General features: G+C 41.9%; 1 protein-coding gene across 3 annotated transcripts in view; it reads right to left on the reverse strand.

Moving 5' to 3' along the window:
- Positions 1 to 26,434, reverse strand: part of NPAS2 (neuronal PAS domain protein 2) — a 158,702-nt gene that overhangs the window by 48,626 nt on the left and 83,642 nt on the right. Inside the window, exons 3-5 of one of the 3 annotated variants that reach the window (XM_047852355.1) lie at positions 15,200 to 15,348; positions 8,378 to 8,469; positions 3,638 to 3,727 (exon numbers count right to left, since the gene is read on the reverse strand). In XM_047852355.1, the coding sequence (XP_047708311.1) occupies positions 3,638 to 3,727; positions 8,378 to 8,469; positions 15,200 to 15,348 (331 nt within the window). Of the gene's footprint in view, positions 1 to 3,637; positions 3,728 to 8,377; positions 8,470 to 15,193; positions 15,351 to 26,434 lie in introns of those variants that run through there. The other 2 variants (XM_047852354.1, XM_047852356.1) reach the window with 2 other exon arrangements.

Consider the following 26,434-nt stretch of genomic DNA (forward strand, 5'->3'; position numbering starts at 1 on the left):
TTAGAGTCCCTTAGATCTTTCCTGGAAAGTTTTCATTTCAGAAGCTCCCTCTAGCCCTTGGTCTTCCATCTGCACACTCATCCGCCATGCCCATGTTTCTTCTTTGACCACCTGTGTTCATTAATTCTAGATACTGAAATGTACTGGTGTCGCCACCACAGGAAAGTTTTGACTTTGTCTTAACATCATTTTCTTCTTTGAGCTATTTTCTTCTTTTTTTCTCTATCAAGTTGGGAGAGAAAGTTCTAGCATGTTTCAGCAGAAGATTGCTATACAGAAATCTATCACGGGAGCTTTTGCCATGTCTGAGTTTCTGGTAGTAGGAAGGGGACAGAGAGACTATAAACCTGACAGTCTCAAAATAGAAAGGAATTCTTGCTGCTTTTCGTCCCCCAACCTTCCCAATCATGGATGGGCCTCCAATCCCAGGCCACACAAGCGATAGTGGGACCTAAACCCTGGTGTGCCAGCCTTTGATACCAATGGGGCCCTGCTGCCGGGGTCCACAGCCTCCTGCTCCCTGCCCACACTGTGTCTCTGTTGGATGTGCCCTCCCTCAATGGCCACCTCTCCCACGAAGATTGACCACTACCTTTCAGTTCCCCATCCTCTCTTCTTAACCAGTCTCCCTACCCTGAGAGTACACCGAACTTTACTCTGTCTTATATAGAATTCTGAGTAGTGGTTAAGCAACCAATCCTAGAGTCAAAACGCCTGAGTTCAAATTCCAGCCCCACCACTTACTGGCTATAGAACCTGAACCTCTGTGTGCCTTAGCTTCTTCATCTTTGAACTGGGGTAAGTACCTATCTCACAGAGTCATTGTAAGAATTATAAGGGTAAGGAGAGTGAATGTGATATAGCTCTAGCTCTGTGCCAGGTACTAAGTGCTTTACACATATTCACTCACGGGAGGCACTCTTAGTGGTGCCTGGCACATAGTAAGTGCTCAATACTTGTTGGCTATTTTCCGATTAGCCCCTAATGGTTTTACAGGTGAAATCTCTCAACAAAACTGCAAACCCTTAAGGGAAAATAATCTCACGTGGGCCTTTCGAAAGGCTGCATTGTCTGTGGACAAGCTGTGGACAAGTCCTCGGCTCATGCTGAGTAGTAACTAAGTCAGACTCAAAGTGAATTAAACCAAAAGCAGAATTCCCAAATGACAACTCCAACCCTTGGCATCAGGAATACACCGGAGCCGAGTGGTGGTGAGCTTGGGCTCTGCAGGCAGTCATGTCTGGGTTAGGCCCTGCTCTACACTTCACTGGCCGGGCCACCTTGGGTTTCCTTCTTTGTAAAATAGAGGGGATAGAGGTATTCTTGGATGGGCTCCTCTGCTGAACCAGCTGGTGACTGATTGGCACCTGGGAAGCATCCATCTTTAATCTCCCTTGTCCACCCACGAGAACAAAGATGCAAGCAAAAAAAAAAAGAAGAAGGTGATGCTCTGGATAAAAACTGGATAATATAAGTTAAATAGAAGTTAAGTTTGGGGATTGCCCATCCTGAGCTCACCTCCCCTGGCGAGATTTTAAGGGCTGACTCTATGTGTGTCTGGGTGTGGTCTGTGTATTGACAGATGCTCATGATTCATATGAGTCTCTAGCATTGATAAGCCAGAGACAGGGTCATTTCTGATCCTTCCAGAGTTACAGAATCATTCACATAGGTGGTCCTAACATGCTCCATAATTTCAAATCAGAATTCCAGACTTACTTTCTGACTCCCCTGTCATGTATAGCAACTGGGTCATCAGATAATTACTAAAGCATAAAGCAGAACAGAGCAAATCCTATTTGCCCAAACATCTCTGGGCTCCTGCATCTCATTCCTGGGTCATTAAGGAGGCTCCATGTCATTGCTTTCAATCGGTGCCTGTCATGACCCCAGTCCATCCCTTCAAGACAAAACACAGACTCCTCCGAAGAAGCACCCCGTCACTTCTTTTTCCTCAGCCACCTCAGGTCAGCCCAAAGAAGCTGGGCTGATTTGGTGGGATCACTTCTGTGTTCCTCGTATCGGCCTCATCACTATTCTAGCCTCAGATAAAACCAGGGTGAAACTGTGCTTTTGTCTCCTTGGGACTAAATGAGAACCAGCCTCTCTGACAGCTATCAAGAGGAGATAGCCCCACCCCCCACCCCCCACCCCCCACCTAACTCACTTGGAGATGGTGCAGGGAGTGGGCCAAAACACAAAGGTTAGACAGATTATGGGGTAATTCAAAGGCATCTGCCTAGCAAGGTAAAAACTGTTTTTCTGGGCTACGTCACACAATGACCAAGCAAAGGAAAAATGTGGACAGTGGCTTTGATCTCCACACAGTGTCATTTGCAGAAATGATGCAATGGGGAGTGGCTTCCGAGGACAAGTGTAACCCAGGACAACGTGGAATCCTGGGCCAACGTGGAATCCAGTAGCAAAGCTAGGCTCATCACCCCAAGGAAGCAGAGCTGCTCACAGAGCAAGGCCACGCTGCTCTCTGTCAGGTGCAGCTAAGGAGAGGCGGCCATGGTCCTCCAGTGTCTTCCTAGCCCAGGATTTCCTTTGTACAGGAACTAGGGGAAGCAGTTACCCTCCTTATCACATCTGCTGACCACCCATCCACCCATGTGCGGGGAGTGGGAAGTGGTGGGGTTAGGTGGTCTGGCAGGGCTTGCTGGGAGGAGAGAGAAGAGAGGTTTTTATCTCATTTGGGATGCTCCTGGTAGACCTGTCATTCAAGATCACACTCTGTAGGAATAAATAATGGTATGGCAGGAAGTGGAAGGCTGACCAAACGCCTTTGAGAGATCCCCAAGGGTGGACCCTCCACAGGCTAGGTGCTGCTTGGTGAGTGGGGGTTAGCAGGGTGCCAGGAGGACTTATGTAGAGAGGAGGAGGAGAGGGAGAGAGGAGGAGGAGAGGGAGAAAGGAGGAGAGGCAAAGAGGCAAGAAGGTAGCAAAAGGAGGAGGAAGAAGGGGAGGGAAGAGCATCTAGGATGGTTTTTGTCAAGCAGCACCCACCCCCACTCTGAGCCTCCACCTGGCTCCCCTGGACAGCAGGGCTTGTCCTGGTGCCCACACCCTTCTCATTCCCCAAGGCCTCCCTGGTCCAACTACATCCTCTCAGAATAGTTCAACTCTCCCCCCACCCTCCATCCCCCCATCACAGATCCCTTACTACCATTAAGTGTCACCACCCACTTGTGATCTCAGACATGTCCTCAGTGATCCCCAAACCACGCCCCATCACCATCCATCTGTTGTACATTCCTCCACCAGCTCTGCTTTGACCCAGGAAGTCGGCTTTTCCCTTGGAGGGACACCCATCAGCCTCGGTACAGGCTCTAAGATCTGCTAACTGTGCTGGGACTCTCTCATCGGTTCAGCTGGGCTACAGAGGGTGAGGACCTGCTCCCATGTCCCCCTGACAGGTCGGGGTTTGCCAAGATCTTGGTGCCTCGCTTGTTCCAGAATGGCACATGCCTGCGTCTGCCCTTCCTCTAGAAGGGAAGTTCTTGCTGAGAACACCATTAGCTTTTCTTACGCACACACCCCCTCATACCTACGTCACCCCTGATCTGAGATCTGAATGGTTCTCAAGGTAAGATGATAATGTGTACTGGCAAAGGTCAGCAGAGCAGACACTTACCGGTAAATGCCCCAGGAGAGGCGTGATACTGTCTGAAACATAGAGGATGCTGCCATCCGTGGTCACTGCGATGATGAAGCCGTCTAACGCCTGCGGAAAATGCAACAGTGGAAGGCTCCTTAGCCGTGCTTTTATGGAGGAGGATGTCACTGAAGCAAAGGAACCCCTGTCACGACACTGACTTTGTGGTGTAACTCTTAGAGTATTTCCACAAATAACCTCGCCGCACTTTTCAGCCTCGCACAGGAGGATTTCATACGCGGATTCCTCTAGCCTAGGCAAAGTGCTTGCCAAAGCAGTAAAGGACTCCCTGGAATCCTACCTGTTGATATCATGAGACAAAATTTAGCCATGGAAACTACCTAAGTAGTGTTTAATGATAAGCATCCCGTTGGGCTAAATCAGAAACACCTCAATTACCATTAAAAGATGTCAGTGATATTGTATGGTTCCCATCCCTCTACCCTCAATATGGCTTTGAGTTCAGCAGGAAACATTTACCGGAAGATACTGGACCTAACAGATGCATTAACAACTGTCAGTCAGGGTCAACCTCTGCCTTCATTCATTGCCATAGGAGGAATACCTCCTGGAGGAACTGTTTGTAAAGAACATTCACATTACTTACTGAGTGTCTACTGTATGTGAGGCATGCTGCTGTAGATGCTTCTGATAGGAAAGAAGGGGTGGAGGCTGCCAATGTTTTTCTTTCTTTCTTTCTTTCTTTCTTTCTTTCTTTCTTTCTTTCTTTTTCTTTTCTTTGAGAGAAAGTGCAAGTGGCGGAGGGGCAGAGAGAGGGGGACAGAGGATCCAAAGCGGGCTCTGAGCTGACAGCAGTGAGCCCGAAGCAGGGCTTGAACTCACAAACTGTAAGATCATAACCTGAGACGACGCTGGAGGCTCAACCACCTGAGCCACCCAGACACCCCAGCCGTCAACATTTTCTTACAGACACCTTTGCGGTTTTGTTTTTAGATTCTTTACTGGATTCTCATGATGCTTTCATAAGATCTGCAAGGTGATTTCTAAAATTCAGACTATGTAATTCTGAATGGAGTCCTCTTGGCTACGGGCTATATAGGTGCCCAGAATAGATGGAAAAGATGAAAACAAAGCCCATATCACCAGAAAACAAATCTCTGAGCGAGTAAAAGGCTCAGGTGGATAGTTACTGTAAACCTATCACTGTTGCTTTATTGACAGTATCTTTGAAGTAACATCTTCTCTGAATGTGAGGATTTTTCTGCTTTAAAGGGGGAAAAAAGCCACACTGAAATATGTGCTTAGAAAGTTTTGGAAACGTTTTGTATGCATTCAGCTAGTTCCTCCCGGGTGTTACTGGAGGTCTGCACTGCCAAAAGGGCATGCATTGTCTGTTAGGTGGGTGCAGCTAAGTGCACTGCAGCAGGAATCAGAAACAGTCCGCTAACTGCACACAAGAGGCACTGTGCCAAAATGGGAGGGAGTTCTCTTCACCAGGAAAATGCACACTAGGGTCATGTGTTATTTTATACTTACATATGGCAGGATATAAGACTGAAAACTAATATAAAGCATGTTTCTTAAGGACCTCATCCTTTTGGATTACATCAGTGTTTTTCCATGAGGGGCAAAGCGACCCCTCCCCCCTGCCCCCATTAGGGACATCTAGCAGTGTCAGCAGACATCACTACTGGGGTGGGTGCTGCTGGCATCTAGTGGGTACAGGGTGAGGATGCTTTGAAACATCTAACGATGCACAGGATGCCCCCCCCCCAACAAAGAATGATGAGGTCTGAGATGTCCATAGGGCCGAGATTAAAAACCCCCCAATAAAATTTATGGGTCATGGGGAACACAGAGGTACATCCTGGTGCCTTTTGTTTCTTTTCCTAATTGGTTTTTTTTTCAGTCATATTTTCAGCCCTCCTGGCGGTGAATTTTACAAGATGGGGCCACTGTTGAGGATGTCAGCTGGACCTTTTAAGAAAAAGTGGGGCAGAGTACTGGGAAAATAGAAACAGTACAAATGATCTTCTTGCACAGTGAGCCCAAGCCCCTCTTGGATTTGTAAAGCATATGGGTGTTAAAGAGCTGAAGGTATTTATAGATGGAAGATAACTTTCATCAGCTTATTGGCGTTTCCCATCCAATGCGCAAGACGTGCGCTGAGTCACTGCTTGGAAAACGCTTGCTGTGGTTTTAGAAGGTCCCCTCAGTACCATCTGAGTGACTCAACACTCTGTGACTGGGAAGTCATGCGTCCCTCTCAAAGTAAAGTTGACTGTGATAACAGCTTCGGGGACACCCAAAACGCCATAATGGCCCAAATTTTATACCTGCCACATGCCAGAAAGACATGAAAACACCCCTTTATGTCAATTCCTGGGTCTGATGCTTCTTGTGTTCCCTGGGACAACCTCTGGGCTGTTGGAAAAGATCACTATAGCTTTTCTGAATAAAATTCAGAAGAAGTACTACAAATTCCTTAATTGCCAATCAACAAGAGCTTTCCCTTCTTTCCTTCCCTTCCTCCTTTTCTTTCTTTTCTTTTCTTTTCTTTTCTTTTCTTTCTTTCTTTCTTTCTTTCTTTCTTTCTTTCTTTCTTTCATTCATTCAGAGTGCAAGTGGGGGAGGGGCAGAAAGAGAGAGGAACCTCATGGTCATCAAGACATGGCATCTGAATCCGTCACATTCCCTGAAACGGCTCTGGAAAAGGAGAGGGCTGTGCAGCTAGAAAGAGACACAAACTAGTTAGAAATTGCCTAGTGGCAAATGGTGACAACATCATCCTGTGGGGGCCACTCCAGGGCCCAGGCCATCTGGGAGAATATACTGGAGGTACAGTTACTCATCACCAGGTCTGTGTCTACTGAGGAGCAACAGGTTGGAATAAAAGTCTAAAACCAAGATCAATCAGAAGTACTAGTTGGTGGGTTTCCCAGACTCCTCAAAGCTGCAATGTGTCCAGAAGACCTGCTTGTTGTACAGTCTTAATTTCAGGCTTAATTCACTCACCTAGCATGATTCCTTTAGATCCACTTCAAGAAGTCTATACTGGGAGCAGGGGAAAGTGCATAAAGAATATACATACAGGGGCGCCTGGGTGGCTCAGTCGTTTAAGCATCTGACTTCAGTGCAGGTCATGATCTCACAGTTGGTGGGTTTGAGCCCCACATCGAGCTCTCTGCTGTCAGCACAGAGTCTGCTTAGGATCCTCTGCCCCTCTCTTCTCTCTTTGCCCCTCCCCTGCTCGTGTGCTCTCTCTTTCTCTCTCAAAACAAAATTTTTAAAAATCTTTAAAGAATATACATACAAATCTAAAAATCTTTTTCTAGAAATTCCAGTCTACTGAATCTCAGTCCTGCCTTTCAGCCCAAATATGTATCCATTTTTAACTTTATAAAAGTCTTGTTTCCTCAAACACTTTTGATTTCTTGAAACTCAGTGGGAAAGAAAGAAGGCTGTGCTACACATTCTGAAAAAGAGGCTGGGTGCTATAGGGTTATGCGTTTTAACTACTGTTCCCTAAGAATTAAAAGATAAAATGGTTTATGTAAAGTAGCATAATGATACATTAATTCAACATTATATTTCGCAAGCTGGTCTAAATTTAACATACTTAAAATGCATTGCTTCTGGAGAAAGTTCTGTATTTTCTTTAAATATAGTTCACATGCAGATTTAAGTATCTTTCATTTTATGCAAATGTTCATTAATGCGCTTATATTTCATAATATTTGGACATCTTCGTTCTGGCACTTTCTTACTCCAGTACTTTCTGTTTTCTGCATAGTTAATCTATGTAAATTAAAGTTTACATCAGTCTTGTACAGGCACCTAAGAGGAGATACAGAAAGAAGCCACTCTCCAAAAACCCTGCCAGGAACCACGGACATGCAGCCAGTGCCTAACTTCCTTTCGCCGAACTCATTTGTCCCTGTTGCCTCTTCTAAGTCAAGGGCCCAGACATGCCAGGTCTGGAGGCTTCTCTCCCTCCACTATCAACGTCCATGTGCTCCCAGACTAATCCCCAGTTTAGAAGTCAGAACACCCAGCCACACGTTTCCGTAGCGACTCATCCTCATCTGTGCAGTTTCACCCAAATGTAAACACAGGACATTGAAGAAGCCCACTGGCCCGGATCAGCCAGATTTCCACAAATACAACCCTGGAGATGGACGTGGGCACCTAACTTTCTGGAGGAAGACACATGAGCATCTTTCTCAGCCCAGAAAGGGCAGCAAGGCACAGGGTCACTTACAGTTGACACCCACATGCCATGTTGATGTAACAGAACTCAAGTTCAAAGCCTAACTTGAAAAGAATTTTGTTTTCAAAACGTGTTCTACTAAGGGAAACATAATCGCTGCATTCTAAGGAGGAGGCTCTCTGAACCAAAAGTCAGTGCAGAGACGTAATTCTTCCTCCCCCTTCTCCTCTGTCTACCTACCTGCATCCTTGCCCTTCCCAGCTCCAAGATTGGGTGTCCCTCTGACTGGGAGCCCAAGAGTGGGGTTCTCCTTGCAGTCATGGATGCCCCAGCACACACTCACATTCAGTTTGGGAATTCTTGCTTTTACTGCCAAACTCAGTAGCCAAAATATAAGCAATAGCATGCAGAGCTCCAAGGGGTATCTGTTTCAAGACCTCTTTCCAGAGTCAAGAATAGTTGTTCACTTTGGGCACAGGGTCTTATCTGGAACAAGCAGCTACATTTTGATTTGCAACCAATGAAGCTAATTTGAAAGTGCATTTCACCTCCAACATCAGCTGGGTGAATTCTTCATTACTGAGGAATGAAGGCTTCCAGTCTTGCTGAATATCACAGATTTCCGTTTGCGCTGAGACTTCTAAAAAAAAACATAAACTTTTATGTTAAAAGTCACCTTGGAATTAGAATTAACAAACAAAGCATGCTTATTTCTGTGTAATTTTTGTGTAAACTTCTGTGTAATGTAAAGAAGCCAGTATAAAGAAATATGTTACCCTGATTTCTAAGGACTAGGGACTTTGGATGTAATAGACTTAAAAAGGTCTCTGGGTGTTTTCACACCCTTTTAATGAGGTTCAGGAGAAGAGCGCTCTACTCTCTGCATGGCTGGAGTGCCTGCCAGTAGCAAGCAGCACAAAGCTCTTGAATTTCTACAGGACAAAGCCCACCATCAGCAGTTGGGGGTTAGGTAGTTGTCACCTATGAAGGTAATGGAAACATCGACTGGGATGGTAGGACGAGTTCCTCAGCTGCCTCTTTATGGTCAAGGCAAAGCAAAACACTTTAGAGATCTGGGGTTTTCAAAATTCCAGAAACATCTTAGACTTGTAGTAAATGACCTACTGTGTCTATGCAGGATGTAGTGTAGTTTTCAGCATTTCCAGGTACTGAAGTACAACATGTTAGACAAATATATGTTACTTAGTGGCTTTTACAGCCAGAATTTATTCTTGTCAAACTTTTTCTATATTTATCTATAATTTTCTTGTTATGGTGACTACCTTGTACTGAAGATGTTATTCACATTTGTAAATTTAGTAGTCATTGGAATACACAAAACTCCTTATGTACCCTAGTTCTCTTGCATTTTTGAAAGTGTATTTTTTATTACTAAAATGTTCCTAATAATATTATTACAGAGAGATCAAATGCCATATCAGATATATTTGTTTTTCCTGCAGTTTATCCTCCATCTTAACCAGCATTTTGCTCCACTTTATGCAGTACGAGGTTTCTTTAGGGATTATTTTCTTGGTGCTCCCAAGATGGTTTCTTCTTCCAAGATTCTAAGTGAACAAGCTATTTCTGCCACTGTGGCCAGAGGCTGCACAAGGTGAAATGCATCCTGGGAAGTAGAGGCAGTGTGCTACACGCAATTCTGGGCCAGTGTTCATTCCGGGGTGCCAGCCGAGGCAAGGAAGAGAGGGTGAAACTCTCATTTCCTCAAATGGTTGCCACAGTTTGACCACTTAGGAAAGAAATCTACCAAGGCCATGTTAATAAATAAATGCCATAAAGGTCTCCCCCTTTCCCTAACACATAAACTCATCTGTAAAGTTCTTTTGACCATTAGGATCAAGTTGTAGATTAACTGTCCAGGAGAAGAGTCTTTCCAGGAGTCCAAAGTTGATTTAGACAATGGTTCATTCAACTTAGCAATAAAGGAAAATGAAAGACCCATTTCTTTTCTGTAAGTAACTTTTAGATCATTCAGTATGGCTTAGATACTTTCCAAACACCAGCATAAGAATACTGAGAGCAGCCATTTTATTCACTTTGTATTTCAACAATTTGATTGTAATCGTTAGAAGTTAAGGCTCAATTCACAGCATATTAATTTTTAAAATGTTTTCTTCTGAGAGAGAGACAGAGGCCGAGACAGAGAGAGAATGAGTAGGGGAAGGGCAGAGAGAGAGGGAGACACAGAATCTTATCCAGGCTCTGAGCTGTCAGCACAGAGCCTGACGCAGGGCTCGAACCCACGAACCATGAGATCATGCTCTGAGCCGAAGTAGGATGCTTAACCAACTGAGCCATTCAGGTGCCCCATCAATTCACAGCATATTAAAAATGCGCGCGCGCGCGTGTGTGTGTGTGTGTGTGTGTGTGTGTGTGTGTGTGTCTATGTTAGATAAAATGTCTCAAGGCAAATAGAAAAATGTTAAACTGGGAAATAAAGTTCAGTGTTATAATTATGTCTCCATTGGCATTTGAGGTTCCAATATTAGAAGCTATAGGTGACAGGGCAGGGTTAGCAAAGAGGTGTGGTCAAAGTAATTTCTAAATAGCAAGGGAAACAAAACCACCTGGGAGCATTTTGTTTTCAGGAAAACATTGCAATTAATATTTAAACCCCAAAATTCTACTATAGTATAAGTTGTAGTTGTGCCCTAGAGTGCTCGCCTTCTAATTGTTCCTGTTATTCATGAAATAGGAGAAGTATGTCTTTGAGATATATGTAGTCAAAGCAAAGTCTTGGAAATGGGGTAAAAATTCTCTACTAAGCTGGGTTAACATTACCCTGTCCAACAAAGATGTTTCTCTTTTTTCTGCAGCTTCTTCACATAACCTCATTCCTTCTCCACTAAGGCAGACAAGTTGAAGGGGCATGAATGAGGAACAGGATTTGATGTTGGAAGAAAATCCCATTAAATCAGCTTGAGATTCACACAAGAAAAGGAAAGCATGCAGGTCAGTCTGGCCCTGTAGAAGCAACATTTAGATGGGCATGGATAAGGCCGTGCGATACACTGCTATTTACATAATTTAGGGATTTATCTCTTAAAACAGATACTGATGATACAAAATTTATCTACAAAGAAACATGGTCAGGTTCTCAGTTTGATCTGGATTACTTCAAAGAGAATACATATGGATCAAGATTTATCTCCCAAGCTGAGAAAATGGGGATGCTTGAAAGATTATTGAGGAAAGAGTCATTATAAGTAATTATAACGACTACCTGGACCTAATCATCTTTTCTTACTTATCATGTGGTCTTGCTTTATCATGAAAGCAGAAAGCATGTCTAAATCCACGGTTCTTAACTCTGGCTGCACACTGGAATCACCTGAGGAGCTTTAAAAATACACATGCTTGTGCCTTACCCAGTAGTGTGCTAGTAAAAGGCTCTCCATCCCTACAAATAAAAAAAAAAAGGCCCTCTGCCATTTCTGTGGTGTAAATACTCCCATGGTGGCTGATTCTAAGCTGTCAACTAGCTTGCAAAACTCCTGAAAATTTAATAATCATCTTTTGCAAGCCAGGATGAGCCAGCTCCAGCTCACCACTGGGGTTCCACCCTAGATGTTCTGATGTATTGGTCTCTGAGGTGAGACCTGGTTACATGTATTTTAAAAGCGTCTCAGGAGATTCTAATGGGCAGCCAAGGTTGAGAACCAGTAGTCTAAATGGCTGTGCTAATGGACAGCTATAGCACAGCTATGATACAAATATCTGTAACAGCCCCATGAACTATGCCTTGTTGAAAAACAGTATGGTATAGTATTAAAAACTTGGGCTCTGGAGGCAGACTGCCTCATATAGATTCCCCATTATCATGGCTGGCTGACTCAGGTGACTGACCCAACGTCTCTGTGCCTCAGCTGTCTCATTTGTGAAATGATACTAACTTAGGGGAGCTGCTATGAAGCTCATTTGTATAACTATACAAGAGTCCTTACAACAATGCCTGCCTGGCTCATGGTGAGGACTGAGTAAATGCTGACCATGTTATTCTTTACCCTATTGCAGATGCCTGTGGAATTCATGTCCATTTGGATTATAAATGAAGTTATTGTTTGTTTTTGTTTTTGATTTAATCCAAATTTTGGTCCAACCACTGAATTCCTCCATAAAATCTACTATGGATTTTTTGGGTTTTTTTTTGGAATATAGTATCACAAAGGATAAGTAAGATCCCGAGGTGATCCTGGTTGCATTTAAGGGGGCTGTACAAACCAGTCTTTAGTCTTATAAAAAAGGTGAGATGGATATGGGTGCTCCTGGTGTTAGGAGGCTGCCTTTCTGTTGACTGATCTTTTCCAGATCCCAATTTGACAATTCTGTAATTCTGCAGCAGACAGAGCCCAGCATAAATGTCACACTGATGAACTTGATCCCAGCTGTCCTATTTAACAGCTGTCCTGCTTCTCAGTGGCACTGACCTAGTTTGAGTAATTTGCGCAAAATATCTCAGTAATCAAACCAACCTGCTATTTCACTTAGCTAAATCATTATTTAGGAAACATAACCATTCTGATTAAATTATTGGGGCAATCGAATACTGCTGCAACACTTTATTCCAATCCTGCTTGATTGTTCTTCCCTGACTTTTAGCAAAAGCAATTAACATACTCTTTACACTCCCCTGGGCAGCTTTGGGAAAAAAAAAGAAGGAGGATGTATCATTACTGTCATATTTTTAATAGGTATATACAATTATTAAAGAAATAATAAAAGAACAGCAAGTATAATGAAACTTTCTAATGTCCTAGCTGTGCCCTCTTCCATGAAATCATCTTGTCTAGGAAAACGTTCAGTGAAAGAGAAGCATCACTGTAAGCACAGAAGAACTGTAATTATCTCCTCAATAACCTGACATTTCTGACTTTATTATTTTTGGTGTCATGGTTAAGGAAAAAAAGAATTCTGCTCTTTTTGCTTGTTAATATCTACTGAACCCTCTTAACTCCTCCAATTTTTTGGTACCATCCATAGGTGAGCAGCAGGGCAGGGTGGTCAGTGCTAAGAGGTAAAATGGTTTAAAGGAAAAAGATAAAAGGGAGAGAAGGTTATTTGAGAAAGACATAAGGTCAGGGACAGATTCAAGTGGTAACTTCATATAATAGAATAGCATATACCAATGAAAACGAACCAGTCACAACACTGGAAGAACACAGATTAACCTCTTAAACATCATGTTCATAATGTATGATTCCATCTGAATAAGGTCCCAACAGCCAATCTCTAGTATTAGAAGTCAGAACAGAGATTACCTCTGGGGAAAGCAGAGGTAGATAGGAAGGAAGGGCCATCTTTTGGGGAAGCTTGTATTTACTGACCTGGGTTCCTAGTTGTGTTCACTAATAAGCAGTGTGATAGGTAATTCAATTGTACAGTTATGATTTGTATATTTTCTGTAAGTGTTAAAATTTTTTTTAAAAAAGAAAGGAACGCTGGGATAACTGGATATCTACATGCAAAAGGATGAATTTCAACACCCTATCTTATTCCATATACAAAAAATAACTCAAAATGAATCAAATACTCAAATGCTCACCCTGTAGCTTGTATACTTGAGGCTTTATCTATGGTTTAAAACTATAAACTCTTAGGAGAAAACGTTGGTGGTGTAAATGTTCATATCCTTAGACAATGATTTCTTAGGATACCTAAGGCACACAAAACCAACAACAACAAAAAGATAACTAGACTTCAAACTTAGAAACTTTTGTAAAAGGACATCTGTAAAAAGTGAAAGCCAACCCATGGAATGGGAAAAATGTTTGCAAATTATATACATCTGATGAGGGTCTAGTATCCAGAATATATGAAGAACTCTTACAACCCAACAAAAAAAGATAAATACTCCAATTACAAAAGGTAAGTAGGGGTGCCTGGGTGGCTCAGTCGGTTAAGTGTCTGACTTTGGCTCAGGTCATGATCTCACAGTTCATGAGTTCGAGCCCCACGTTGGGCTCTGTGCTGACAGCTCAGAGCCTGGAGCTGCTTCAGATTCTGTGTCTCCCTCTTTCTCTGCCCCTCCCCTGCTCATGCTCTGCCCCTCTCTCTCAAAAATAAATAATAAAACATTTAAAAAAAGATAAGTAATCAACAAAGGATTTGAACAGACATTTCTCTAAAGAAGGATCTATAAATGGGCAATAAGTTCATGAAAAGCTGAACATCATTAATCTTTAGGGAAATGCGAACCAAAACCATAATGAGATATTGCTTCATACTCACTAGGAAGGCTATAATAAACACACCACACCACACCCGCACCCACACCCACAACCAGACAATATCGTGTTGGTGAGGATGTGGAGAAACTGACACCCTCACACACTGCTGCTGAGAGTATGAAATTGTTGCAGAAAACAGTTTGGCAGTTCCCTGAGTTACCACTGGACCCAACAATTCTAATTCTAGATATATATCCAAGACAACTGAAAACATATATCCACACAAAAATTTGTACACGTAGGTCCACAGACAGCAGTATTGTTCATAACAGCCAAAGAGTGGAAACAACACAAAACCCTCAACTGATAAATGGATAAGCAAAATGTGGTATATCCATACAATTGGTATTGTTTGGCCATAAAGTGGAGTGAAATTACTGACACTTGCTAAACTATGGATGCTAAGTCAAAGAAGCCAGAAACAAAAGACCACATATTGGAGGATTCCATCTGTACGAAATACCTAGAATATACAGAGACAGAGTAGGTTAGTGGTTGTCAGGACTTGGAGGGAGGGGAGATGGGGAGTGGCTGCTTTATGGGATGACAAAATTAGTGCTAATGGTTGCACAGCCCTTTGAATAGACTAAAACCACTGAATTATAAACTTTAAAATGGTGACTTTTATGGCATATGAATTACATTTTTTTAAAAATGTATTTGACTATAAGTAAATTACTATTTTTTTCATGGTGTAGCTCAGAAGGCCAAAGAGTTCAGGGCCATGGCAGAGGTGGTTGGAGAAACCAGTACATTCCTGTCCAGTGGAAAATGAATTCTTGGGCATTGCATCTCTTCAGGGCTGAATGAAAAATGCTTGCTGCAGCCATTTTTAAATCAAGACATTCCCACTGTTAACACCACTCCACTTGGGCTGGGTGTTACCTGTGAGGCGGCTCTGGGTTCTCTCCTCTGGCTAGTAAAGCAATTTGGGAGGTAAGTGTCCTCTCCCAAACCTGCTGGAGGTGGGATATTAAAGAAGGTGGAGTGCCTTTGCAAGAGGAAGCCTGTGACTGATGAGATCGGGCTTTGCCGGAACCAAGCAGAAGACCAGCTTGATGAAGTCATCGTCAAATGAAAGGACAGGAATGGGATAAAAATGGAGAGAGGCGTAACCTTTACCATTGTGTTTCTGTAAAAATCCAATGACCTTTTCCAGCACGGTGGTTTTGTCCATTTTCCGCGTGTTGCCAGGGAGCATGGAGCTAAGCTCTTTGATGAGAACATTGAACTGGTCCCGACGCTTCTTCTCAGACTTGTTTCGAGAAGCTCTGTAAGCACAGAACACACAGGTTACTAGAACATTCCACATCATAAAGGCTTTATTATGAAATAGAAGTATTTTCTATCAGAGTGTGTTCTGTTGTGATCATCTGATCAGAACCCTTTCAGGGAAAGTAACATTTGCCACATTTTGGCGTTGACTAATGGGGACAGAAAAATGTTTTGCTAGACTCTTGGCCACAAAGACAGACAGTGTTAATAAGTAAGTTCTGACTCAGATGCGAAATCTTACACAGATTAGCTCTGTTGCCAGATGCTGCTCACTCTGACTTCATGGAGCTTTAACCTTCAGAGAGCAAATGGCATGCTGTGTACATGGCTGCAGCCCAGAGGGTTTTGCTCTGATAGCCCTTCCTTAGGCTTTAACTATAGCCCCTCCAACCCAGAGCATCCAGCCCTTGGCACTGAGTTCCAAGGGCAAACCAAATTCCCTGAGTGTCTGGCAGGGAGCCAGTGCCACACAGGGCATATGTCCTGGCCTCTGCCCCAGAACTCGTCATCCTGTTGGGGAGACGAAGCATAACCGTCTGCAAGCCATGCTCGACCCAGGGCCAACGTGTGACAGAGAACGCATATGGCTGTCAAGCTGCTAAGAGCAGATGAACCCTTTTAAAGATGACATAGAGGAGCCTTAAATGAATATCACTAAGTGGAAGAAGCCAATCTGAAAAGGCTACATACTGTATGATTCCAACTATATGACATTCTGGAAAAGGCAAAACTATGGAGACAGTAAAAAGATCAGTGGCTGCCAGGGGTTGAGGTGGGGATGGATGAATAGGTGGAGCACAGAGGACCTTAGGGCAGCAAAACTACTCTGTATGATATTATAATGGTGGATCCTCATCATTATACATTTGTCCAAACCCACAGAACGTACAACACCAAGAGCGCTAATGTAATCTGTGGACTCTGGGTGATAATGATGTGTCGACGTAAGGTTCATCCATTGGAACAAATGTAGCACTCTGGTGGGGGATGCTGATTACAGGGTGGCTGCCCATATGTAGGGATGGGGGATATATGGGAAACCTCTGTATTTTCTGCTCTATTTTTCTCCACTCTTTCTGTGAACAACTACTCCAAAAACAATAAAGTCTATTTAAAAAATGACATGCTACACTGCACAATCTATACAGAGAACAAAGTAGAGTCCTTTGGCTTGAGAGGAGGGGACCTCTGAGGAGGCCTGGGAACCTCAGGAACTGGAAGAGGAAAACATGGCTCTAGGGGCCACTCTCCTAGATGGCTAAACAAGGAGCACGTGCCACAGGAAGCCTGCCCTCACCCTGAGGAGGTCTGGGAAACAGCACTGCTCTAGAAGACTTGATCTTTAATGACATGCCACAGACCCAGGGGCTGGATCTCAGCCCCACGGGACTAGCTCCTCATCAACAGTCACCTTAGTCAAAGGTGAGCCAGAGCTGGGAGAGCTGACCAACCTTCTTCAACTCACCCAGGGTGGGCTTGTTCCACAAAGTCGGCTCCCTGAGCGGGAGCCACAGTGGCAGGGCCCGTTAAACATGGTCTACTTGCTCTACGTACCCTGGGGTCTGGCATCAAGATGCCCAGGACGGCTGATCACTTATCAGGAGGCTGTTGGCCAGCATGAAGTCAGGACTGGGTGCTGGTAGCTTGTGACAATTCAGCAAGTTCCCATCAGGGCAACTGGCCTCCCTTGGGGTAGGTATCCACATCTACAGGTATCAATGTCAATAATGATTCTGCCTTCCCAAACAGCCCTTGGAAACACAGGGACATGATGAAAATATCCTTTTCTTAGATGCCACGATGGCCATAACCACTCTGCTTGCCTCTGCCTGAGGACACATGACCTGCCTTTATTTCAACACACCTGTTTACAAACCATCCTTTGCTGATAATATCTTGGTTTGGGCTCCTTTCTGATAACACCTGAGGCAATTCTTTAAAGCTCACTTCTCAAGTGTGTGGTCACTACCCATATGTAAGGATCTCTTCCTTTTCCTGACTTTTCCCTCATTCCTATCCTTGGATAGGGGTTTCTACAAAGGCCTCATTCCTAACCAAGTAACTGCCCTCACATGTGTTCTCAGAGTTGCAGACTGAATGCAGGTGTCCAAGGAAGACCCTAAGGTGCCTTTTGCTAGTCTAGGGTAAAAAGCCTAATGTTCAAACACATGGGAGAGAAGAAAGGAACCTTTCAACTTTCTGAGTGACTGTCTATGCATTATAAATAATTTTTTGGCCTAGATTTTAAGAGTGACATGCAGCCTCCTTAGCCAAAAAAAGCTCTGTTCCTGTCCTAGTTTGCCCATTATAAATTATTTGTGAGCCGATAACACCCAGCTCATTATTACTCTGTTCTCTTCTTCAATGGGTGTAATGACAACCAACATGGCCTGGCAGAGAATACGATGAAGGCTTATATCATTAGTGACAGAAACACAAGCTTGTTTCCGTCAGCCTCCGCCTGGGACACACTATGGTGCCCACTGGAAATCGGTCAATGTCAGCTGGATCTGCAGCTCTGAGGCAAGAGAAAGAAAATGAGCCTCGAATGACCTTATTTCCAATAAGGAAGTCAGCTTGGCAGGCCCCGAGACACCACACATAAGGCACTGGCGCAACCAGCTGAAAGACACTTAATCAGCCTCTGGGTTTGTTTTTTCTTTTTTACATCATTATTTACATTCAACAAAATTCACCCATTTTAAGTGTCTGGTTAGATGAAGTTTGGTAATTGTGTAACCACCACCAAAACCCAGAGACAGAATGGTTCCCTCATCCTGAAAGGTATTCTCCTCCAACTTGCTGATGTCCTCCTTGATGACAGCCACAGGAAGCCACTGCTGTTGTCAGTTTAGTTTTGCCATGTTTAGAATTTCATACAAATAGAATCAGACAGCATATAGTCTCTAACGTACATGGAGCATTAAGTTTTTGAGATCCATCCATGTTGTTGCATACATTAATGTTTCATTCCTTTTGATGGCTGACTAGTATTCCATTGGGTTGTTTCCAGTTCGGGGGTATTGAGAAGAATGCTGCTGTGAGCAGTCACATCCATGTCTTTGTGTAGACATAGGCACACATTTCTCTTGGGTAAATACATAGGTGTGAAATTGCTAATTCCTATTGTAAGTATATATATGTTTACCGGTTCACTGTTATAAGATACCGCCATATTGTTATGCCAAGTGGCTGTACTGTGCCTGCATTTCCACCAGCAATTTATGCTTCACATGCCTGTCAACATGTGGTATTGTCTGTCTCTTCTTCCTTTAGGCATTGTAATGTTTCCCCATTGTGGTTTTAGGTTGCATTTTTCTGATGACTAATGATGTTGGACACCCTTTCACATGCTTACTGTTGTTTCATATATTTTCTTTTGTAAAACGTCTGTTCAAATCTTCTGCCCATTTTTCAGTTGGGGTGTTTCTCTTCATATTGGATTTAAGAGAGAGAAGAGGGAGAGGGAGAGAAAGAGAGACAGAGAGAGGGGGAGAGAGAAAGGCTGGAAGGGAAGGTGTGTGTGTGTGTGTGTGTGTGTGTGTGTTAAATATACATTGATACAAACCTGACCCTCTGGTTTGAATGAAGGGCTCAAAAAGCCCCCAAGTTATATTTCCTAGTGTCCCTCAAGGGATATTGGTTACACAGATAACCTTTGCTGGGTACTTACTATGTAACAGGCACTATTTTAAGTGCTTCACATATATTAATCCTCATGATGACCCTTTAAGATAGATACTATTATCCCCATTTCACAGATGAAGCAGCTGAGGCACTGAGAGGTTGTGTGACTCACTGAAGTCACATGAGTAGGCAGTGGTGGAGCAGGCTGGCTTGGATGCCCATGCCGTGAAGCGCTGCACTCTCCTGTTCCCTTCCACAACTCCTTCAGAACCACCGTGAAGGTATGTGTTATGGAGCTTTGTACCAGTGCTCTGGAAGCACAGGACTAAGAGTGATGAATTCTGGCTTCTTGAGGTTATAGCACAGAAACAAAACACATTCTGCAGAAAAATGGCATTTCATGCTAATAGGATAATGGTATTTGTGTTCAGGGAAGAATGCTGCAGAAAAACAACTAAAAACAGCCAACTAAAAGAAGCTTAGAGTCTAGAGGAAGAGATGGATTTCACACATCAGGTACAACATGATAAGGGCTAGATGACAAGTTTAGACAAATTGCCAAGGGAGTTCACAAAGGAAGGAGATCAGCCATGTGAGGTGGTGAGGGGAGCCCTCAGGGAGGGGGCTGCATGCAAGGTGGCCTTGAGGGGTGGGCAGGCAGGCGGTGGGAAGACAGCACAGGAAGAGCTGACTGGCCAGGTTTAACAGGACAATTGGGGACATGTGAGAAAGTAAAGTGAGAGAGAGGATAAGAAGAGTGAGGTCAACCACAGTCTCAAATGCCAGTACAGGCAATCTGGTCTTGGCTTTTGGATGAATCCAGGACAGGGTACTGATGGACAGTCTGGGGGAGGGAAATGGTTAAGAGACCGAGGAAAGGGGGAAAGGGACCCCAGCTCAGGGGGAAGTGAGCAGAGACAGGAAGGGGAGGTGAGGCTGGTCAGCCACAGTACTGTGCCTTACATGGCTAGGGACTCTGCTCCCTGAATTGGGCACTAACCAGACCCACGATGTGGAGCATGGGGGAGAATGTGGGGGTCAGAGGCAAAGGAATTTCACCTGAATTTCATTTGTCTATGAGAAAGTAACACTGACGATACATATCTTTAAGATTATTACTCTTAAAATGAACATACGGTAAACAACATTTTCTTTTGGGCACAGTTCTATAAATTTTTGCATGTGTATAAATTCATGTAACCATCATCATGACCCAGAGACAGAAGAGTACCCTCTAAAGCTCCTTCATTTTCTCCATGCCTGTTAACCAATGGCAAGCCTTGTTCTGTGTTCCATCACTATGCTCCCTTGTGGAAAATGTCATAGAGATACAATCATACAGCATGTAACCCCTGAGCCTGGGTTCTTCTACCCACAGAATGCTTTTGAGATTCATTCAAGTCATGGTGCCTATCAGTACCTTGCCCCTTCTTAGTGCTGAGCAGTTTTTTTATTGTATGGATGTCCCACAGCTGGTTTATCCATTTACCTGCAAAGGAAATTCAGGTTGTTTCCCACTTTTGGTGATTATGAAGAGAGCTGTTGTATGCATTTGTGTACAGGTTTTTGTGTGAACACAAGGTTTTAGCCCTCTGAAGTAAGTAACCTGGATCATATGGAAATTGTATGTGCAACTTCATAAACTGCCAAACTGTTTTCCAGAGTGGCCCTACCATCCTACCTTCTCACCAGTCCTATAGGAGTGAACCAGATGTTCTATGTCTTTAAGGGGAGTTAGTATTGTCAGCACTTTAAAATTTACCTAATCTAAGACATGTGCAGTATTATCTCACTGGGGCTTAAATTTGCATTTATCTAATGGCTAATGATGTTCTACATCTTTTCATGTACATTTTTTTGCCATCTTATATCTTCTTTGGTGAAGCATTCGTTCATGTCTTTTGCCAATTTTTAAAAATTTTTTAATGTTTATTTATTTTTGAGAGAGAGAGAGAGGGCAGGGGAGGGGCAGAGAGTGAGTGAGAAGATCCAAAGAGGGCTCTGCACTGACAGCAGAGAGCCTGATGTGGGGCTTGAACTCATGAACCATGAGATCATGACCTGAGTTGAAGTCAGAAGCTTAACTGACTGACCACCCAGACATTCTGCTCATTTTTAAACTGGGCCTTTTATATCCTTAATGTTGAGTGTTAAGCATCCTTTATATGTTCCAACACAAGTCCTTTGTTCGACATATGATTTGTCCGTATTTTCTCACTGCTCACCTTTTTATTCTCTTAATGGTGTCTTTCACAAAGTTTCTCATTTTGATGAAGTCCAAGTTAGCAATTTTTTTCCTTTTGTGGACTGTGCTTTTGTTGTCATGTCTGGGAACCCTCTGCCCAACCTCAGACCAGAAATTTACTCCTGTGTTTTTTTTTTCCAGGAGTTTTACACATTCCACATTTCACAATCCATTTTGAGTTAGTTATTTTTATAACCTATAAGGTTAGGTTGAAGTTTATTTGTTGTATATGGATGTCCAATAGTTCCAGCACCATTGAAGTCAAGACATTCCTACATGGGATTATTGTTGCACCTTTGTAAAAAAATCAGTTGGTCATATTTATGTAGGTCAATTTCTGGGTTCTCTATACTCTCTATTCTGTCTCACTGACTATGGATCTATTCCTCCACCAATGCCATGCTGTCTCAATTACTGTAGTTTTATAATAAGCCTTAAAATTGGATCATGTGATTCCTCCTTTATTCTTCTTTTTCAAAATTATTTTGACTATTCTAGTTTCTCTGTCTTTCCATTGTAATTTATAATCAACTTGTCTATATCTACAGAGTTCTACCAGGATTTTGATTGAAATTGCTTTCAATTTTTTTAATGTTTACTTATTTTTGAGAGAGACAGACAGAGCATGAATGTGGGAGGGGCAGAGAGGGAGGGAGACACAGAATCTGAAGCAGGCTCCAGGCTCTGAGCTGTAGCACAGAGCCCGACGCGGGGCTCGAACTCACAAACTGCGAGATCATGACCTGAGCCGAAGTCAGACGCCCAACTGACTGAGCCACACAGGCACCCCTTGATTGAAATTGCTTTAAATCTATGGACCAATTTGTGGAAATTTTGCATTTTTACTCTTTTGAGTCTTCTAGTCATAAACACAATATATTTTTCTATTTATTTAGGTTTTCCCTGATTTCTATCATGAGCATTTTGAATTTTCACACATATATCCATATATAAATTTATACCTAACTATTTCATTCTTTTGGATTGATTACAAGTGGCATGGTATTTTTAATATGTTTCTAATAGTTCAGTGCTAGCCGACAGAAAGATGATTTGTGTGCTGACCTTGTGTATCCTGTCACCTTACTAAATTTGTTTATTAATTATAGGAGTTTTATATTTCTTTGTTTTGATAAATCTCTTGGGATGTTCTATATATACAAACATGGTATCTGTGAATAGGTTAGTATTATTTCCTTTTCTCCAATCAACATGACTTTGCTTTCTTTTTCTGTCCTACTGCTCTATGATATTGAATAGGAGTGATGACAGCAGATACCTTTGTCTTATTCCCCACCTTAGGGGGAATATGTTCAGTTTTTTGCCAATAAGTATATTAGCTAATGGTTTTATGCAAATGCCCTTTATCCAGTTTAGGGAAATTCTCTCCTATTCCTAGTTCGCTGAGTTTATATCATAAATAAAAGTTGAATTCTGTCAAACCCCTGTCAAAACCCTGTATTCATGTAATATGATCATGTGGTTTTGGTTTTTCTTCTTTAGCTTGCTAACTTGGTGGATTATAATGACTGGTTTTTGAATACTGAACAGCCTTGCAATCCTTGGATAAAATTCCACTTGGTCATGATGTAGTTTATATATATGTGTACATGATGTATATATCACACACACACACATATACAACTTGCTAAAGTTTTATTGAGGATTTTTACATCTGTGTTTATGAAGGATATTGGTCTGTAGTTTTCTTTTCTTGTACTATTTTTTTTCTGGGTAATGCTTGTCTCATAAATAAGTTGGGAAGTATTTCCTTCTCTTAACTTTTTGGAAGGGACTGTGTAGAATTGGTGATATTTTTTCTTTTAATGTTTGGCAGAAGTTATCAGTGGAACCATCTGGGTCTGAAATTCCTTTTTTCAGAAGACTTTTAACTACACATTCAATTTCTTTATTAATTATAGGACACTTCAAGATTTCTATTTCATCTTGTAGGAGTTTTGATAGCTTCTGGTTTTTGAGTAATTGGTACCTCTCATCTAATTTGTCAAATTTACATGGATACAGTTGTTTATAGTATTATCTTATGGTCTTTTAATGTCTTTTTAAATGTCTGAAGGGTGTGTAATAATATATCCTTTTTTAGTCCTGCTATTGGTAATTTGTGGCTTTTTTTTTTGGTCATATTTGCAAAAGGCTTACCAATTTTATTGATTTTTTAAAAATTACCTTTTGGGTTTTCTCTATTATATTTCTGCTTTCAATCTTATTGATTTCTGCTCTCACATCTATAATTTCCATTCTTCTTTTTGCTTTGAATTTATTTTGCTCTACTGTTTATAGTTTCATAAGGTGGAAGCTTAGTTATTGATTTGAGACTTTTCTCTTTCCTACTATAATCATTTAATGCTATAGATTTCCCTCTAAGCACTGCTTTCACTGAAACCCACAAGTTTTGGTATGTTGTATTTTTTATTTTTGTTCAGTTCTAAAATTCTTTGAGACTTCCCTTTAACCTTTGAATTACTTAGGAGCCAAACTGTTTAACTTCCAAGTTTTAGAGATATTGTTCCCGCCATCTTTCTGTTTGCAATTTACTTTTGGTTCATTTAGACTTGTTTACATTTATTTTATAAAGCAGAATTTGGTTAGGGAATGTTCAATGGGTACTTGAAAACAGTGTGTATTCTGCTATTGGTAGGTGGAGTATTCTATAAATGTCAATGGTGTTTTGGTGTTTTTAAATTCTTCTATACCCTTGCTAACTTTCTCTCTACTAGTTCTATTCCTGAGATAAGCATATTAAAGACTCAGTAAACTTCTTTAGGTTGTGCTTCATGTATTTTGAAGCTCAGTTGTTAGGTGTATACACATTTAGAATTGCTATGTGTTCTTGGTAAATTGACTAGTATTATGTACTGTCACTATTCCTGGAAATTTTCTTTGCTTTGCAATCTACTTTATTTTACATTAATATAGTCACTCTGGCTTTCTTTTTATTAATGTTTTGTGGTATATCATTTTCCACAGTTTTACTTTGAACCTACTTATATCATCATATTTGAAGTGAATACCTTGTGGACAGCATATAGTTAAGTCATTAAAAAAATTCATTCTGACAATCTCTCTTAGTTGGCATGTTTAGACCATTTACATTTAATATAATTATAAGTTTGGATTTAGGTATATAATTTTGCCATCTGTTTTCTGTTTTGTTTTGTTTTTAATTTTTTGTTGTTGTTCCTATTTCTTCTATCCTGTTTTCTTTTGGGTTGTTTAAACATTTTTAATATTTCATTTTAATTTATCTAGTATATTTTTATTTACTATAGTTCCTTGTATAGTGCTCAGTAATTACTCTTTGGATTATAATATAAAAATTATCTTTTCAGAACCTACTTATAATATTTTACCATTTAAAGTGGAATGTAGAAACTTTTTTCCATATAGTTCTCTATATCCTCCCTTCCTTTATGATGTAGTCATCTTGTGCCCTACATCTACATACAGTGAATCAGATCAGATTATGTTATTTTCCCCCAAATGTCAGACTATTTATTCTATGTAGCCAGATATTTACCATTTCTCTTCTTCCTTTATATCTCATATTCCAAGTTTCTATCTGGTATCATTTCCTTTCTGTTATAACAACTTCCTTTAGCAATTCTTTCAGAGAAGGTCTGTTGATAAGAAACTTACTTAGTTTTTTTGTCTTGTTTTGTTTTGCTTTTTTTAACTTGAGAATGTCTTCACTTACCTTCATCTCTGAAGGATATTTTTTTTTTTTTTTTTTTTTTTAAATTTTTTTTTTTTCAACGTTTATTTATTTTTGGGACAGAGAGAGACAGAGCATGAACGGGGGAGGGGCAGAGAGAGAGGGAGACACAGAATCGGAAACAGGCTCCAGGCTCTGAGCCATCAACCCAGAGCCTGACGCGGGGCTCGAACTCCCGGACCGCGAGATCGTGACCTGGCTGAAGTCGGACGCTTAACCGACTGCGCCACCCAGGCGCCCCTCTGAAGGATATTTTTATTGGACATAGAATTCTGGGCTAATGGTTCTTCTCTTTAAACTTTTAAAAAACATTGTGTCACTACTAGATAGATGGCTTCCATAGTTTCTGATAAGAAATTCATGGTGCTATCTAGATTTATCCCACGTGGCTGGTCTTGGATGTCGGGTGGTGGTCTATCCTGCGGTTCAGTCTGAAAGTCTACGGTATACTACTTAAGGTCAGACCCGTGCATATTCAGATTGGTGGGGAGCTCAGGATCTCATAACCTTCTTTATATGTTCACTTTCCTGAGCTCCTTCCTCTCATATCTCTGCCCAGTACTTTTTGGTTCCCAAGGCTCCCTTTCAGTTCCTCTGGCCAGAAAGCTGGTTCTTTGCTTTATTCTGCTTTGCCTCACACTTCCCACATGTGCACCTTCATTTGGGGCCATGCAGTAGGAAAATAGAAAGGAAGAAAAAAAACTACAGGGTTTCATCCCACCCTCTTAGAATATAGTTCCTCTGCTCAGAGAGATAGATTCCTTTCCCTCGACATTTTAAATTTCCTATGGGCCCATGTTGTTGCTGTTGCTACTTTTGCTGCTGTTATCACAGGATTGCTAACAGGGTACAAGGATATGGAGAAAAAAACAAAAGAGGGCAGATTTCCCCTCACTCAATCTGAGCTTAGAGACCCTGATCCTGTCCTGCATGTAGAGGGCTTCTCTGTGTCCTCTCTTTGTCAGCACAGATGCCCACTTCTGGGTTTTGGCTGCATTGAGTCTAGGCTAGGGGGTACTAGAGGGAAGAAAATGCCAGTTCAGTAGTACTTCAAATTTTGATACTTTTCCAATCTGCCTCCTACTACATACTTTCAGGGTCCTCAATTAGCTGTTACATACATTTTGCCAAGGTTTTAGAACTGTATTCAGTGTGGTGGACAGGATGGAGGAGGCTGACTCCATCTTACCCAGTTCAGAATGTCCATATATCTTTTCATACTTTTTTAGTGAGTATGTAAAAGATCCATAGAAATCAAAAGGTGGGAACATAGAATCTGAAGTCCTGATGGCAGGATCTGTAAAGAAGATTCTTTTGCAGGAAAGTATATAGGGGAGAGCTGGACAATAGTAATAATAGACTCTTAAGGAAACATATTTCTGGGTGGCTTTTGGAAAACAAGGAGGATTACAGATTAATTGGGTAGGTCCTTCCCTTGGCATGAGTGTATCACTTTGATGTGATCTAGAATTTAAAA

The sequence above is a fragment of the Prionailurus viverrinus genome, chromosome A3, assembly GCF_022837055.1.
Source record: "Prionailurus viverrinus isolate Anna chromosome A3, UM_Priviv_1.0, whole genome shotgun sequence".
Lineage (NCBI taxonomy): Eukaryota > Metazoa > Chordata > Mammalia > Carnivora > Felidae > Prionailurus > Prionailurus viverrinus.